The sequence below is a fragment of the Populus trichocarpa genome, chromosome 8 (assembly GCF_000002775.5).
Source record: "Populus trichocarpa isolate Nisqually-1 chromosome 8, P.trichocarpa_v4.1, whole genome shotgun sequence".
In the NCBI taxonomy this organism is placed as follows: Eukaryota; Viridiplantae; Streptophyta; class Magnoliopsida; order Malpighiales; family Salicaceae; genus Populus; species Populus trichocarpa.
The window spans coordinates 17,508,101-17,525,005 of record NC_037292.2 but is presented as its reverse complement, the minus strand read 5'-3'; the positions used below and the strand labels follow the sequence as shown (position 1 = coordinate 17,525,005).

Sequence of the window (16,905 nt, the reverse complement as noted above, 5' to 3'; positions counted from 1 at the left end):
AATTTATTTTTTATTTTTTTTCTTAAGTATGAGGTAAAAATTGTAAGTATGATGCAATTTTGATTCTAAAGGACTTAATGGGGAAATTATTTGTTTTCTTTGTTATTTTTATTCCTATTCAGTTTAGAAAAATATTTTTCTGTATGGTGTTTTTTTTTTATTTAGTTTAGAAAATCAAATATTGAGCTTGATAATTTTATTTTTCTTATTTAGTTTAGGAATCCCTGTAATAACTCTATAACTATTTCTTATGATTCTTTTTCCTCTTCAAAATAGACCTATCACTAGTATAAACAAAGTTTTTTAGCTTGTATTTCAGTAGACTATTTGAAGAGAAAAGATATAGTAATAAAATTTTAGATTTGTGTGGTGACCCTACTCGGCTTAATTTTGTTGATTGTGTTTGTTGTTTTTCTTGCATTATTTATGTTTGCATCAATTGGTATCAAAGCCCAATTGTTCTTGGTAGTTAGTTGTTGTAAGTTGTTGAATAACCATGGATGAAAGATGTCGCAAAACAAGATGTGCTCATGTAAAAGGAGACATGGATGTCTCCTAGAAAAGAGATGTTCAAGAATAGGTAATAAAATACATGTAGAGACAAATCACAAAATTGCACCGTCAATTGATAAAGGTCCTAACTTGAAGGATTTTAAGGAGAGTGATCATAGATTCATAATCAACTTCGAAACCCCATTTTAAAAGCGAGAGTATAGGAGGCAACCTCTTGATCATGATGGATATGATATTGAAACTGAAACTTTTGATGATCCTAATTCTTTTATGAATTGGAATCAACCATCAATTTATGATATTTATATTGATGGTGATTATATTGATTGTCGCACCCGACATCACGACGACCTTAAAAATCAAAATAAAGAACTAATTTTTGACATCCTGTTCTTAAATAGGAAAAATGTCTTGTTTAAAGAGTTGTCACATAGTATTATGGTCACTAGGAATCCTAACTCGTCAATAGAGATTCTATGGTATGAGACTGGTCACGCAAAATGAAAAATATTATCACCCCTTAAGCGTCCTGCCTAAGGCAGACTGCATTGCTGGTTTTGTCTTAAATTGCTAAGAGTTTGTTGGTTTATACTATGATGGTCTACTTGTAATATTCCAGACTCTGACGTCAGTGAATATTGAACTATGGATACTTCCAACTCTAGCGTTGGTAAATATTACGTAGTAAAAAAAAGAACATATGGTATTTCTGGCGCTGATGTTAGTGAATAAACCAATAAAATGAATTTAAATCAATGCATACGTATTTTGTTTTTATTTTTCTCTAAAAAAAGTATCATACACCAGATTTGCACTTCACAGTAAAAATCCACATATTAAATATACAGTGAAATATCTAAAAAAACACGAGTGACCTACAAATAAATTTAAAAAGGTCCATGAATTTTTTTGGAATTTTCTGATATCGAAAATACCTGTTTTGCTAGATATCAAAATAAAAAAAGGTGAAAATAAAAGGGTAAAAAATAAGGGTGTGTCTTGCAAAACATATCCTTGACCCAAAACAGATTGATCTGGATGAGCCTTCAGCCCGATCTCAGCTTTTAAAATTTTTTTGGGCTGGGTCCAAACCGCCCGGCCTGATCTGGACCCAGCCAGCCCGGCCTGGTTTGGACCCGGCCTGCTCAACCCGGACACTAACCTAAGCCAGTGACCGAATAGGCAAAGCAGCAGGCATGCATGAAATTTTCACGCACGCTTGCTACAAGAAGGGTTAATTATAAATGAAGATGCACGGTGCTTATGTAATTAAAATGCAAAGGGAACGCTCAGAGGGTAGCTAAACTTTTTAAGCCTGGGTTTGCTCCAGAGTTGATTAGTTTGATTACTATAGATTTTAGAGTTATTGAAGATTTACATCATTATTAATTTTAGGATCTTAAGGGATTCTACATAAACTGATCCGCATACTCATTATATATAAAAAAAAAAAACGAAGCAAAGGGGAGGAAAATGTAGAACTCACGTACCTGGAGATGCTTGGGGATGAAGACGGCGAAGGAAGGCTGGCCAACTGCTTTCTCCTCCTCTGTTTTTTCTTGTTCCTTCTCATTCTTTCTGCTGTTATCTCTGTCTCTCTCTGTGTTCGTTTTTTTTTTTGTTCTGTTTCTGTGCTTCTTCTGTGTTATATCCTCTCTGCGTTTTCTACTTTCGCTCCCTTTGGTCTTTCTTTTCGTTTGTTCTCGGCTCCTGTATTTTTTAGTCTTCGTCTCCTGTTCGTCTGAGCTTGCTCCCGATTGCTGGAGTTTTGAAGGAAATTCTACAGTCCCTCTCCTCTGTTTCACTCTGCCTCTGGTTTTCTCTCTACATGCCTCCTCTGTCTTTCTTTCTTTTTTCCCTCTGGTATTCTTCTGTTCGTTCGTTTGTTGTTTGTTTCCCCGGTTTCCTCTATCTCACCTTGCGCCTCTGCTTTCTCTCTCTCTCTCTCTCTCTTTGTCTCTCTGTCTCTATCCCCACTTTCGTTCACCTGTTGTGTTCGTATTTATAGGCAAGAGAACGCCCTTGCACCTCTCAGAGTGGTGATCATTCAGCTGCTGGGATAACATCCATTATTGGACTATTAATGGCACATTGTGGGGGAAAGAAGTTACCACGTTCTCTGCCATTTCCGCTGAATCGGGATGAAGGAGATGAACAGTTTGCTTTGAAACGGTGCCGTTTTAATTACATGTTTACTATTAACACAAATATAGATTTTTTTAAGGGTTATCTGTATACACATGTTGATAAAGCAAGTTCAAGATTTACAATTCATTACTATAAAAGTCAATGGAAAAGAAATAATTTATCAATTATTGTTGTTTATGTAAATTTTAACATGAAAAGATTAAAATTGACATATCTAAAATTAAAAAAAATAAGGGGTTAAAAAGTCTTGATTAGACATTTATGATATCAATGCAATAACAATTTAAACTCGAGGATGAATTATTTCGAACATGGAAAGATTGATGCTAGAGGTTCTTTAGAGAAAATTATTTGTTTTCTTAGTTTTATTTTTATTTAGTTTAAGGAATCAAATATTATGCTTGGAAATTTTATTTTCTATTTAATTTATAAATCTCTATAATAATTCACAATTATTTATTAGATTTTTTCTCTCTTCAAAATAGACCTAGAACTTGTATTTAATTAGATTGCTTGAAGATAAAATACGTAATAAAATTTTTAATTTAGAATTTTTGTCTGGTGACTCTATTTAACAAAGTTATGTTACTTGTTATCGTTTTTGTGTTATTTTATATGCGTTAAATTTATTATTTAATTTTTTAAATTGTATTATTTAATAGTTTTATATACTTAAAAAAACTATTTAATGTTTTGATTATTTTTCTTTGTTTTTTTTTTACTTATTATTTTTATAATATTTATGTGTTTTCAAAGAAATAACTCATTTATTAAGCAATTTATTTAGTTTATTAAATAAGTTGTTTAATTTTCTAAGAAGATATTTAATTTAAGTTATGTAATTAATAAATATTTTGACACAAACAGTAGAATAATAGATTACGACACATGCGATTTCATTCATTATCAAATAATTGAGATATTTAATCTCATAATATAATACAGCAGGAATTGCACAGACAACATAGGAGTCAGTCTTCAAATAAACCAGGTCCTGCACGGAAGTCTTCAATTCTAATTTGTCGCCACAGCTTCTACAATTCTAAGAAAAGTTGATTTGTCTTAATCTATGTTTAGTCCCTTGAATTGCTTGAATAATTGGATTTGGTCCCTAAACAATAAAATAAAAAAGACTTATTATTGTTACAAATCTGTGAAGCTTATGACATAGGAAGCATCTTTCCTTGCTGTAAGTTTAGAACCCTAGTACTGCAGATTGGCATTTTCCTCGAAAAATCATCTAGCAGCAATAGCATGCCCTACATTCCACTCACCCTATTTAGTAATACTATAACAAGATTATTTTAATTTCTTTGAAGATCAAGTCAGAGCTCAGTGTGAATAATATCCTCAGTACTGGTTTCAGAAAGCTCAGAAATTTTCATCTGATCAATGACATTACAGTTTTTGGCATGGGAACTTAGGCAGTCGGCTGAGGGATGCACGACACCATACCCAAAGCCTTGTGCAGAGTTGCAATAGGTCTCCTCTGTGCCATCATTCTTCTCTAAGTTGATGTTGCTCAACACTATGTTGCTGCAAGGAACAGTATCACTGCATGCAAATTTCATGGCCTTTGAACTTTTTGTAGTACCACTTATATTCCGGTATGTTATCTCACTTATTTCAACAGCTGATGTCTAAAGAGAAAGAACGGCAGAAAAAAAAAAAAAACGGAGATTCTGGTCAGATGGTTGGCAGTTAGCCTATTGTAACAAATATATTACTACAAGATATGGTAAAATGGAAAATGGCAGAATTACCTGGTTATGGCATGTTTTTGGAGAATCACAGTAGAACTGATCAATAATGACGGGGTTTGCAACATTCTCCATTCCCACATTCTCGAAGCGTACCCCACGGACATAACCATGACCACCCTGCAACAGAAAACTGGAATGATCACTTGGACATTTAAAAGCACAGCCTATATAGTAAGATTTGGAACATGTTTAAGAAAAACAGCACTCGAAGCCTCTAGAGTCTGAACAGTACAGTTCATCATCATGCAAAGTATTACCTGCCAAGTTTTAATTCTGAGGCCATTTGTTGTCTCCCGAAGGAATGCTGTATCCAAGACTACTTTTGTTACCATGCCAGTGGAGTTATCCTTCCCAAGACTTCCAATGCTGATTAGCAGAAACATTTGCGCAAAAGAATTGGTTCATAATAAAATAAGAAACTCATTCCTAGTTGTTGTAAACACTTAGTGGACATTAACAATTCAATTGAACCTTGAGCTGTAGGACTTCACAGTAAATATACCTGATTCCATGTCCTGGTCCACAAAAAATTCTCTTCATCTTGATATTGGAGCTACCGTTCACGATTGAGACACAATCATCACCTGTATATTGAAGTAGAATCAACACAACGACCTGTTAGTAAGTGTGCCTATAACACCAGTATACTTGCTACCATGAAACTTGTTTCACTTGGGAACGTAGTCTTGAATTCTAAGTTTCTCCATTGATGCATCATGATTAATTTCTTTCATTGTTTTACTTGTCTTGTGGTTTGTTTTTATCATTTTTAAGACAAATGCTTAAAAAACAAACGAATATGAGCTCTCTCCCCTTTAAATCTCATTTTCTTATACTCAGAAAATGGAAGAGGAAGAAAAGAATGATGATAAGGTTTTCAAACCTGTTCCAATTTTGCAGTCCTGGAGAACAACATTAGTTGATCCAGTAATATGAATTCCATCAGTGTTGGGACTATCTTCTGGAGCTGAGACTAACACATCAGAAACCCGCACAGAATCAGAATGGGAAATCACAAAGTGCATCTGTTGGCTGTTTTGGATAGTAAGGCCGTTAATCTTTACAGCTGAGCTTGAATCAATAGTTAATGCCTGCAAAATCCTTGTCTGTTAGTTCCAACAGTGTACATTTGGCAGTTCTATTTGATGTTTTGGATATGTTTCTCAAACAATGGTGAATGTAATGAAGAAACAGATGCTTACTGTTGGTGCTCCTCTGCAAGGCTGTAAAGTACAGAAAGAGAAATATGTGTTACATTTTACTCTTGGAATAGCAACACACTAGTAGGGGTAAATCTAGATAGAGTTTAGAAGAATTACATTTGACTTGTTCTTTTTGCAGGATGATGCCCACCATTTGCTTCCCGAGCCATCAATTACTCCGTTCCCTTGGAAGAGAACTCCATTCAATTTAGAGAAGTATAGCCAAAGTCGAGGAAGATTTGGATCCCAATTCTTAGGCTCATCAGGTGCCACTATTGTTCCATCTATCTGCAAATGCATAATGAAGATGGAATGTTTGATGATGGGGATATATGCATATTACTATCACATTGGAAAAGTGCCAACAATAATTCATAGCAATAAATGACAACGCTAATCTCTGCTGAAGTATATGGTCTTGGTCAACTCAAATTGATACAGCCTTCCAAATTACCTGGATGACCAACCTATCAGCACAAGGCCCCTTAAATCTCGTTGCATTAACCATATAATGCCGTCCTGGAGGAACCAAGAAAACTGATTTTGGTGTAGTACAGGCTGTGTTCCAAGCTTTTTCAAAGGCCTGGTGATATAACAACACGAAATAAAGCCAGTTTGATAATCAGCATCAAGACTACTTTGAACAAAGAAAGAATCATAAAAGTTGACAGAAAGGGAAATATTGTATGCTTCAAATGGTATTGCATAAGCTCCAGGCTAGCTGGTTCTTTAAAGGTGAGCTATCGGTGATCAATTTTGGAGTTGACTTGTGAAGCTTAACCACCAAGGAAAACCAAATACTAAAAAGTTTATGAAGTTATTTCAAGAAAACAGAACGCACCTGAGTGTCATCAGAAACCCCATCTCCAATAGCACCAAAGCTATCAACATTGACAAGAACCTTGCCCCCACGTTCACTTGTCCATGATGGAACAACCTTGGAAAACTCTGTCTCATCTACTTCTTCTATGACAAAGTTTTCAAGCTTCTCAAGCATGGCAATGCTGTCACATGCCATGTTTCCTGCAACTCCGTGAGCCACTATCAGCAAACCAAGAATGGAAATGAAGAAGAATTTATCCATTATATTGTCAGTTCTTTATGTTTCGCAACACTAATTGATTTATGCAAGTCCTTGTGAACATTAGGTGATTATTTATATGTGGAGATTAGATAACGAAATCTGGAGCTTTGTGGGCTCTATGGCTTGGCTTAAAAGCACATTAACAAGCACGAATTTCTACACCCCCACACTTAAAGTACAAGGAATTTTTTTTTAAACTACTTTGCTTTACTCAACAAATACACAGACCATTCCAAGTGTTCATAGACTCTGCCTTTGGCTTCTGTTCTCTCTTTGAAGACGTAAATTAAATGTTTACTGCAAAAGTATACAATGAGGCAGAGAAACAATGCAAAATACTTTAAGCTATGAAGAAATCGACTGTTTTGTTGGACCAAACAGGGCAGCCAAAAAGCTTATGGTGACTTCCCACTACATGCACATTAAACGCTTCAAGCAAAAGAAAACTTTACATAGATATTTTATGTAGTGTACACTTGACAAGAAGGGATTTTGTGAAAAGAAAGTTCAATTTCTGTCTACTGTCAGAGGCGATGCCTGATGTCTTCAGTTTTCTTATTTTGGACAGAGCTCCAATCTATATGGGGATTGTTCACCTCAATAAAACTGCGACCAATCTCCCTTGTCAACTTTCTTGCTATAGCGAGCTCTCTAATGTGCATTGAGGATTCGTATTCCCCAATGTCAGAATAGAAGTTTGATACTTGCAAATACACTGAAAAATCTTCTGGGTCAAGCTCTAACAATGCCTTCGCTGCTCTTCTTCCTACAATTTCATTCCTATAGATCCTACAGCTTCGCAGTAATGAGGTCCACATCACACAATCACCTCTTCCAGGTGCCTTTTGCGTCAACTCTTCAGCTTCATCAAGCAAACCTGCACGCCCCAAGATATCAACCATACAGGAAAAATGTTCCTTTGCTGGACAGATCCCATACTGGGCTTTCATTGAATAAAAAATCAATCTTCCTTCTTCAAACAACCCAGAATGACTGCATCCAGTTAAAACACACAAGAATGTCACTTTATCAGGTTCCAAACCCTTTCGGATCATTGCTTCAAATGTCTGAAGGCATTCTCTCCCCAACCCATTCTGTGCAAGCCCATTGATAATTGACGTAAAACAGATTACATTTGGTGAAGGAAGTTGTTCAAAAACCTTTTTTGAAAGTTGAACATGACCACACCTTGAATATGCATCAATCAACGAACATGAAACTGCAATATCGGATCCGAAACCTAATTTCATTGCACAACAGTGCACCAATCTGCAGCTGTCCATACTTGCAAATTCAGAAACTGATAATGCTTTCAGTGTTGTGGAAAATGTAACCTCATCAAGTCCAATTCCTTCATCAACCATCAAACCATACATCTCAACTACATCATAAACAATACCACAGTGCAGCAAAGAGGTCATTAAAGAATTGCAAATCTGTGTAGTTTTCTTGGGAACACTTTCAAAAGCGGACACTGAACTCTCAATGTACCTGCATTTCCCATACATGTCAATCAACGCAGATTGTACATGAAAACTTCCAATGTCAAAACCCATCTTCAAGACACAACAATGAATCTGCTTCCCAAACAAAATATTACCATTCAAGCTTGACAAATGCAATAGTGCAACAAATGAACGAATTGATGGCTTTCCCCAAAACTGCATCAAATAAAACAACTCAACAGCTTCAAATAATAAGCCACAATCAGCATAAACTGACACTATTGAATTCCACGAAATGACATCCTCCACCTTAATGGACTCAAATGATTTCCTTGCATCATTCAAACTCTTACAAGCAGAATAAAAATCCACTAAAGCATTAGCAACAAAAATATTTGATCTCGCCCATCCAACTTTAATAATATGACAATGCAGCTGCTTCCCTTCATAAAAAAACTTTTCATTACGGCACCCTCGAATCAAATAACAAAAACTAAGTCCATTCGGATGTACACCATCCAATTTCATCTCATGATACACTCTTAATAATTCATGGAACCGACCCAGTTCACAGAAACCGCGTAAAACCAAATTCCAAGTAGCCAAATTTCTCTCAGGCATTTCATCAAACAAACTAAAACCCAAATCAAAACATCCCATCTGCATATAAAAACCAACAAGTGAAGTTCTAATGAACAAATTGGAGCCACACCCAAGTTTAATAATCCTGCAATGAACTTGAATTCCTTGTCTTAAAAACCCATCTTGGCTGCTGCATATACTTAAAACAGAAGAAAAAGTTGATGGGCTTTCTTTAATTCCTAAGGAAACCATTTCATAGTAATAGTAAAGAGCTTGTTTTGGTATTCCGTATTTTCCAAGCCCGGAAACCATCAAGTTATATGTAACAACATCACACATGGACATTTCATCGAATAGTTTTTGAGCAAGGGTAACGTTCCCTGATTTTATGTAGCTGTCAAGTGTTCTGTTTTTGGCGTAAATGGTGTCGTTTATGTGAGGTTGGAGGTAAGATTCTAAGACCAGTGATGATGATGAGGTTGTCGTCGCCGCCGCCGCCGCCGATGACAGCACTGGTCGGTGTATTTTTTCTGTTAAGGTTGTTACTGTACGGACAAGATGCAGTCTTAATTTGGAATTGGTGGATTTCATTTGCATGCTCGAGCATGTGCGTGCCTCTTTAGAAGTTAGATAGGACTTGGGATAGGAATGAATGGGTGGGTTTAAAATAACTTTCACATCTTCACTCATCTAATTATTATAATATTTAATTTGAATTTTTTAATTAATAAATAAATTGAATTTATATATTAAAAAATAAAATAAAATTCATTTTATTTTATATATTATTCTCATTACCTTCATTTTATTTCTTTAAAGTTTTTTTTTAAAAAAGCTAGATGTTTAAAAAAATTAATTTTAATATTAAATTTCTTCTTTTTGGAATTGTAAATTAAAAGAGGTGACCTCTTATTCACTTTTGTAGCATTTTTAGAGATTAAATTTTATTTGAAATTCAATTCTAAACACTTAAGTGATTTCCAAACATAAGATTTTATTAAAATCTATTCATTAAATTCATTTTAAAAGGTTCCAAATATGTTGATAGTTATTAGATCTAGAAGCTAAATTGAGACCTAAATTGTGAATTTGTTGGGTCAATCCAAGTCTATTTTAATTTTGAACAAAGAAAGCATGTCATTTTGAACAAAACTTTTTAAAAAGTTATCTTACAATTGACCTTCTCATATCTCAACCAAGTGTGGTCAAGTCAATTGAATTATGAATTGACTAAATAGGTCATTTATGTTTTAATGAATCAACTTTCAAAATTGTTAAAAAAACTCAACTTGACCCAGGATCTATATATTGGGTTTCCCGAAACACATATACGCAGCAAAAACAATAAACTTAAGATCTTGTTAGATAGATCTAGAGTTGTTTAGGGATTATACGAAAATTACCTAAAAATCATATATTCCTTTTGGTTTTGAATAATTGCTTCAAGACTGAGTTGCCGCAAACCACAAGTCAACCAAGTGTCTGATCTCTAGCGGTAATGATTGTTATGCCTTTGAGTATTAGCTCTTTTGTTCTGTGTTTTTTAGGTGTTTTGTAGTGTACTACATAGAAAACTTGAAAACCCTATAAATGACAAGACATCAATTTGCTTCTGAACAATATCATATATATTATTTTAGAAAAATTTTAAAAATTTATTTAATCAAGTCTCTACTTATTAGGGAACCTAATAAGTCATATGTATAATTTACTATATAAATTACATTCTAGTTCTTAGTGTCTAAAACTTATTCACAATCAAGTCACACTTGATTAATTATTTTAGTTTAATTTATGACCAATGGTTTTTATGTATATGACCTATTAGGTTCCCTAATAAGTTGGCCCAAATATAAATCACAACCTAAATAAAATAGGATTAAATAAATAAAAATATTAATCTATTTTTAATTCAACAATTAATTGATTAATATTTGAAAATCAAGTACAATATTTAGCAACTTGTCATGATCCCTAAATATTAGAAAAGTCATAAGTGATTTGATTTAATCTTTAATTGACTAGTTTCTTAGTATAATTATTATATCTCTCCGTCAACTATTTTCCAATTTAGACATTATATAATAAAGTGTGTCTACTCTGTCAAATCATGTTTATTCTTAATACCATACTCATTGATTCTTTGAACAAGATTTGAAATTCTTTTCAAATCTCATTTCACCTTACTTAAGAATTTACAATCAATATTATTTGAGAATATATGAAATATTTTATCTAATTCACCTAAGATGATGAATCCTTTTTTAATTACTCAAATACTTTTATATAATTTATATTATGCCCAATATTTTCCCGTTTGTTACCCTTTATTAGAACAACATGTAGCAGAATCAAAATATAACATTCCCTATATAAACTTGGTGATCTCAAGTCTACGGATCACCTACACAACTGTCACGGGAGCTTTTTTTTATAAATATATATGATCTCTCCATGTGAAATTCTCATGTAGGTCATTTTAATAAATATATCATATGACAAGCACCTACATATTAGTTCTAGGTATTTCTCATACATTAGTTTAAGAAAACTAATTGCTTCATTTCATAAAAAAAAATAACATATATATATATATATATATATATATATATATATATATTCAGTCTTAATAGAGCATTGACCAAAAATATTTAGGAATAATGCTTTGTTGTAATAGAAATCTCAAAATTATGAAAACTCATAATTTTTTTTGCAAAGCATTTTTGTTTCAAAAACTTTATCTTTACTCTAGATTTATTAATCAAATATTTAATGAATATTAAAGATAAATAAATTTTTTATTAAAATTAAATATATTAATATATATAAAGTTATTGTCACGTGTAATATAGAGCATATACAAATCAAAGTTTATTCACTATCACTAAATAGACAAACCGAAGTATAATAACTATCCTAACAACATGTTCAAGAGGAATTTAGTAAGGAGATAATACTAATATGTTCAAGAGGAATTTAATAATAACACCCCTAAAGGATGTTTGAGAGTGTGGTAGCGGTTGCTTTTCAAAGTAGAGGTGAACAAAAAAATCAAAAAACCGATTAAACCGAGAAAACCCGAAAAAAATAACAAAAAAACCGAATCGTGAAAAAAAATCGATTAGAATATTTAAAAAACCCGATCGGTTCAGTTTCATAAGCCTGAAACCGAAAAACAGAACCGAATCGAATTGAAATTAATAAAAAAACCAAACAAAAAAAAAACAAGCCAAACCGGAAAAAAAACGAGCCAAACCGAAACCAAACCCATTAGAAATTACAAGAAACCCCCAAAAAACAATATAGTTTTTGGTTTTTAATATAAAATAACCGAACCGAAACCAATCCAAACCGAAACCAATCGGTTGGGTTTCGGTTTTTGTTCTAAAATAACCGAACCAAACCGAAACCGATTATTTTGAATCGGTTTTGATTTTTTTTAAAATTCAGTTTGGTTAGTTTTTAGGTAAAAACCAAACCGAACCGAAAATGATTACCCTTATTTCAATGTGTTTTTTGTTTGGAAATGCATCAAAATAATATATATTTTTTTATTTTTAAAAAATTATTTTTGATATTAGCATATCAAAATGATCTAAAAATACTAAAAAAAATTTAATTTGAAGTAACAAAAATAATTTTTTTTTTTAATTTTTTTAAAATATTTTTAAAACATTAAAAATAAAAATAAACACGCCATTAATCTAGCCTGATGCAACTGGGTTCATGTTGATGTCATTTGCTAGGATCGCAAAAACCTGCAAAAATAAACACGCCATATTGATGTAGCCGGATGCAGGTGGTTCAGGTTGATGCCATTCGCTAGGATCGCAAAGCAAACCCCGTTTAGCCATGTAGAAAAAAAGATAAAGAAAACAAAACAAAACAGAACCTACACAATGTATAGTGATGTTGACCGCATATATTTTAATTAGCTATTGCTGGAGAACAGCAATTTCTTAATTAAGCCACGTAGTTAGAACATGTTCAACCATGCACAGTACTCTTGCTCCACTTCAATGCCCACTATGGTTAGAAAAGGGGGCTTTTCTTAGCTTTAAGATTACTCTATTAATGTGTGGTAATGTTGCGTTTCACTGGCAGCCATTCAATCATAAATGCTTTATCTTTGCTTGCTCCTAACGTCCTAGGATTATGAATTTTGAACAAGTCACCTCTTCATTACCAAAAGAAAGAAAGAAAGAAAGAAAAAAGTCACACTTTCGCCGCCCATGGTAGCAAAAGACTGTGCGTCTCTCCCTCTCTCCCTCTCCATGCAGACTAGTCATATTAATTATTAATCCACGTAACTAAATGTTTAATTAGTGAATAAATATGGTATAGGTTCAAGATATGCCAAAGCGTGACTAAAAAATAACTAATCTGTTCACTGCAATTTTTCCTCTCGATCGGTACTTGCTAGAAGTTAATTTTCTGCGCGGATTTTGTTCACTAGTATCGTTAATATGATTGATTTACCTCTTATATCCCAGTTCATAACATACGATTGAAAATGGGGTTGTCCATATCAATAATGCTTTTTCCATGAATTTTCAGTAGTAATATTCTGATCTGAATTACCATTCTGAATTATAACATACGAAGAACAAATGTCTGAAATGACATGATAGATCAACATATATAGAGCTAGTTCATGATGAAGACACAAAACTAAGCATAGACATGAGGGTTCTCCAAGAGGTAGGCTTCCACGACTTTGTATATTCCCCTAGCTTTGTCTTGACCAGCCTTGATTTCTTCCTCTTTGAGAGTAAAATCTCCAAGCATTAAATAGCTGCTTGTCATCTTACAATCGCAACCTCCATCACTCCCTACCTCAAACCTGACCTCATAAGCAATAGATTCAAGCTTCTCCCCAAGTGAATCCCCTTCAATCATAGTGTACTTGCAAACGAGATTGACTCTGTCTAGCTCATCAATTCGATGCTTCACGTATTTGATATCAGTACCTGCATGGTAAACTAATCAAATCCATGCACCAAGTTGTGATATTGGCATAAGACTTGCATCAGTAAAACAAATTGCTAAGTGCGCGTGTGTGTATATTATATATACGCATATATTATGCGAGAATGCTTAAATATATAGGCTAAGGGCAATGGCAGTTGTTTGCAGCCACGAATCCTAACCGTACGAGTGATTCACAGGGCCACCGCGACGGCCATGATCCGCGGCTGCAAGCTACCATGACTATCCTTAATATATAGCCCTTGTTTACAAACCTTCAGTGAAGTTGACTTGCTCTATGCTTCCAGCTCCTCCATCTCCATGGATTAAATCAACACTTTTTACGATTTGCGGCAAGAGTTTTGGGATCAAATTGTTTGAGTCTAAGATTAAGGCCTTGAACATGCGTGCTGGGGAAATTGGGCATGTAAATTCTTGTGTGTAGCTAGCGACACCCATAGTGTTAAAGACTGTACCAAGCCGAATAGAGATGACACTAGTTTATATATGCATGCATGGATGAGTAGATTTTTGGTTTCTTTGGTAATTAGCCTCCTGAACTTTGTTGAATGGAAATGCCACCAATGAAAGTATAATTTTCAAAGTCTTCAAATTTTTGTTGGCTGCTAAGACCTGACTGGGGTTTGTGCGCCTGCGTATAAATATTTAAATATTTGTTACGGCTGAAAACGGTTTCTTCTACTTTGAAAATCTAGAAGAAGGCAGGCTCACGTGTTCACATGGGCGGCGCTCAAAGGGGTGGTTTGGAGGGCCGAGGTTGATCGGGCTTCGAGCTCCTCGTCTAAGCTGAATGCAAGTTGGACCTGAGGCCTACTCAAGGTCACAAAACTATCGCTCGTGATTCAGAGCACAGAAGCTTATCGGGCTTCACCATTGTTGATGTATCCGCAATGAATACACCAATCAAAAGGAAACTATATGTCGAAACATTGGTAAAAAGCTTTTATTGGTCCCTCTACTCTTAATGTTGAATTAGTTTGCTTTGTCCTCTCCATTAAATTTTTTTTTTCTAATGTCAGCCCTTTCTAATCTTCATCAACATGTCAATCACTAAATAGAACATGATTGCTACTATAGTTTAATTAGCTGATTAATCAAATTGTCAAGCGACAATACGATGTAAGTTCTAATGATCAAGAGAAGGATATTAAAAATATAGTCAAAGGAAAGAAACTATTGAGTCTAACAAAGAGAAAAATAGTCCTAAAACTAAGTATTATGTTGATGCAGGTTCCAATGAATTGAAGTAATCTGTGCAAGCTAAAATTCTAGCAATGTATTTCTGGATAATATAGAGGACAAGAGCATTAATGGAGGTATTGGGAAGGTCAACCAAGGGCAGAATTAGATGAAAGATATGGGGGAGGTGAATATGAAGAGGGAGAACATATGGGTAGGGATAAATACAAAGAAAATGAGAGAGTTTTGGATGAACTCATTAAAAAAATAAAGATGAAAGTGACTGACTTTAATGAGAAGTTTGATCATGATACTTTTCATGATTGGATGGTATCTTTAAAAGATTATTTTGAATGGTTTTCAGTGCCAGAAAACAGAACGACCAAGTTTGTTAAACTGAAATTAAAAGGGGTTGCACATTCATGGTGAGAGAGTGTAAAAGAACAACAATTGAGGCGTACACGCTAACCTTCTATACAAGAATAAGCAGATATGAAGGCTTGATTAGAAACAAAATACCTGCCAAACAACTATGCGCAGATAGTGTATAAAAATATGCTTTGTTAGACACAAAGGATGAACATGTCTATTGATCAATATATAGAGAAATTCCATGACTTGATAATGAGAAGTTAGATTATAGAAACTAATCAACAAGCCATTGCTAGTTAATTGAAGGGTTTATGAGGGTATAATAGGAAGGACATGCACACTATTAGATTGTTTACAGTGGATGAAGCTTACCAACTTGCTTTGTAGATACAAAAACAATAAGCATTCATTCGAAATAAATATGAGAGAGATTAGCATGGCATGAATAAGTCTACACCATTGAAGAATAATGTGAAGGGCAACATGAACAATGTAAGGAATACAGGCTTTTATGGAGACCAGAACAAAACTATGATGGGCATTGATGGATCACAATGCTATAAATCAAAGGATGGGCTGTATAAGTGGCTTGTGATGCCTTTTGATCTAACAAATGCACCAAACACCTTCACAAGGGTGATGACTCAGACTTTGAAACCTTTTTTAGGCTGGTTTGTTGTCGTATATTTTGATGATATACTTATTTTTAGTCAGAAAATAGAGCAACATTTAGAACATCTGGAACAAATTTTCAAGGTGCTATGATAAAAGAAGTTTTATGCTAACCTTAACAAATGTTCTTTTGATCTAACAAATGCACCAAACACCTTCACAAGGGTGATGACTCAGACTTTGAAACCTTTTTAGGCTGGTGTGTTGTCGTATATTTTGATGATATACTTATTTTTAGTCAGAAAATGGAGGAACATTTAGAACATCTGGAATAAATTTTCAAGGTGCTATGATAAAAGAAGTTTTATGCTAACCTTAACAAATGTTCTTTTCTTCAATCCAAGGTGAATTTTTTGGGCTTTATCATATTCCAACAAAAAGTTGAAACAGACCTTGAGAAGATTCAAGCAATCACATAATGGCTAGAACTATAATTTGTTTTTGAAGTCAAAAGCTTCCATGGTTTAGCCACCTTTTATTGTCGATCTATGCTTTTAGTACCATCATGGCTTCAATCACAGAGTGTTTAAAAGCCAAAGTATTTAAGTGGTCTTCTGCAGCAGCACAAACTTTTAAAGATATTAAGCAAAAGATGATAAAGGCTCCTATTCTTAAACTTCCTAACTTCTCTTAGGTTTTTAAATTTTTTTGTGATGCATCCCACGTGAGCATTAAGGGTGTGCTTAGTCAAGTAGGACATCCTATTGCATATTACAGTGAAAATCGAATGATACTAGGAGGAAATACTTAGCCTATGCCCTAGAATTGTATGCACTTATTCAAACTTTAAAGCACCGAAGGCCTAACCTTATCTATCACGAGTTCATTTTATTTACCATTACTACTTAGAGTACTTACATTCTCAACACAATTTGAGTGTTAAACATGCTCAATGGTTAAGTTATTTACAACAATTCAACTTTGTTATCAAGCACAAGACTGGATGCGAGAACAAG

General features: G+C 34.0%; 3 protein-coding genes across 3 annotated transcripts; all 3 read right to left on the bottom strand.

Moving 5' to 3' along the window:
• Positions 1 to 3,536: 3,536 nt before the first annotated feature.
• On the bottom strand, positions 3,537 to 6,880 carry LOC18101886 (probable polygalacturonase At1g80170). Its single transcript, XM_006380167.3, has 9 exons — positions 6,468 to 6,880; positions 6,081 to 6,209; positions 5,744 to 5,914; positions 5,627 to 5,647; positions 5,308 to 5,515; positions 4,927 to 5,008; positions 4,682 to 4,790; positions 4,425 to 4,541; positions 3,537 to 4,301 (listed from the first exon to the last, which is right to left on the bottom strand). The coding sequence occupies exons 1-9, from the start codon at positions 6,708 to 6,710 to the stop codon at positions 3,987 to 3,989; spliced, it is 1,395 nt and encodes a 464-aa protein (XP_006380229.1). The 5' UTR covers positions 6,711 to 6,880; the 3' UTR covers positions 3,537 to 3,986.
• A 143-nt stretch (positions 6,881 to 7,023) lies between these two features.
• LOC18101885 (pentatricopeptide repeat-containing protein At3g09040, mitochondrial) lies at positions 7,024 to 9,378 on the bottom strand. The gene has a single exon (XM_006380166.3). The coding sequence runs from the start codon at positions 9,332 to 9,334 to the stop codon at positions 7,235 to 7,237; it is 2,100 nt and encodes a 699-aa protein (XP_006380228.3). The 5' UTR covers positions 9,335 to 9,378; the 3' UTR covers positions 7,024 to 7,234.
• A 3,863-nt stretch (positions 9,379 to 13,241) lies between these two features.
• Positions 13,242 to 14,244, bottom strand: LOC18101884 (pathogenesis-related protein STH-2). The gene is made up of 2 exons (XM_006380165.3): positions 13,981 to 14,244; positions 13,242 to 13,707 (listed from the first exon to the last, which is right to left on the bottom strand). Exons 1-2 carry the CDS (start codon positions 14,162 to 14,164, stop codon positions 13,409 to 13,411), a joined length of 483 nt encoding a protein of 160 aa, XP_006380227.1. The 5' UTR covers positions 14,165 to 14,244; the 3' UTR covers positions 13,242 to 13,408.
• Positions 14,245 to 16,905: the final 2,661 nt, after the last annotated feature.

What these genes read in the sequence shown, in the direction of transcription:
- LOC18101886 (XM_006380167.3), bottom strand. Translation starts at nt 6,710, where the DNA reads ATGGATAAATTCTTCTTCATTTCCATTCTTGGTTTGCTGATAGTGGCT. An exon ending in CTGATAGGTTGGTCATCCAG is followed by an intron (nt 5,915 to 6,080) that starts GTAATTTGGAAG and finishes ATGCATTTGCAG; the next exon opens with ATAGATGGAACAATAGTGGC. An exon ending in CTTGCAGAGGAGCACCAACA is followed by an intron (nt 5,516 to 5,626) that starts GTAAGCATCTGT and finishes AGGATTTTGCAG; the next exon opens with GCATTAACTATTGATTCAAG.
- LOC18101885 (XM_006380166.3), bottom strand. Translation starts at nt 9,334, where the DNA reads ATGCAAATGAAATCCACCAATTCCAAATTAAGACTGCATCTTGTCCGT.
- LOC18101884 (XM_006380165.3), bottom strand. Translation starts at nt 14,164, where the DNA reads ATGGGTGTCGCTAGCTACACACAAGAATTTACATGCCCAATTTCCCCA. An exon ending in GCAAGTCAACTTCACTGAAG is followed by an intron (nt 13,708 to 13,980) that starts GTTTGTAAACAA and finishes TTTACCATGCAG; the next exon opens with GTACTGATATCAAATACGTG.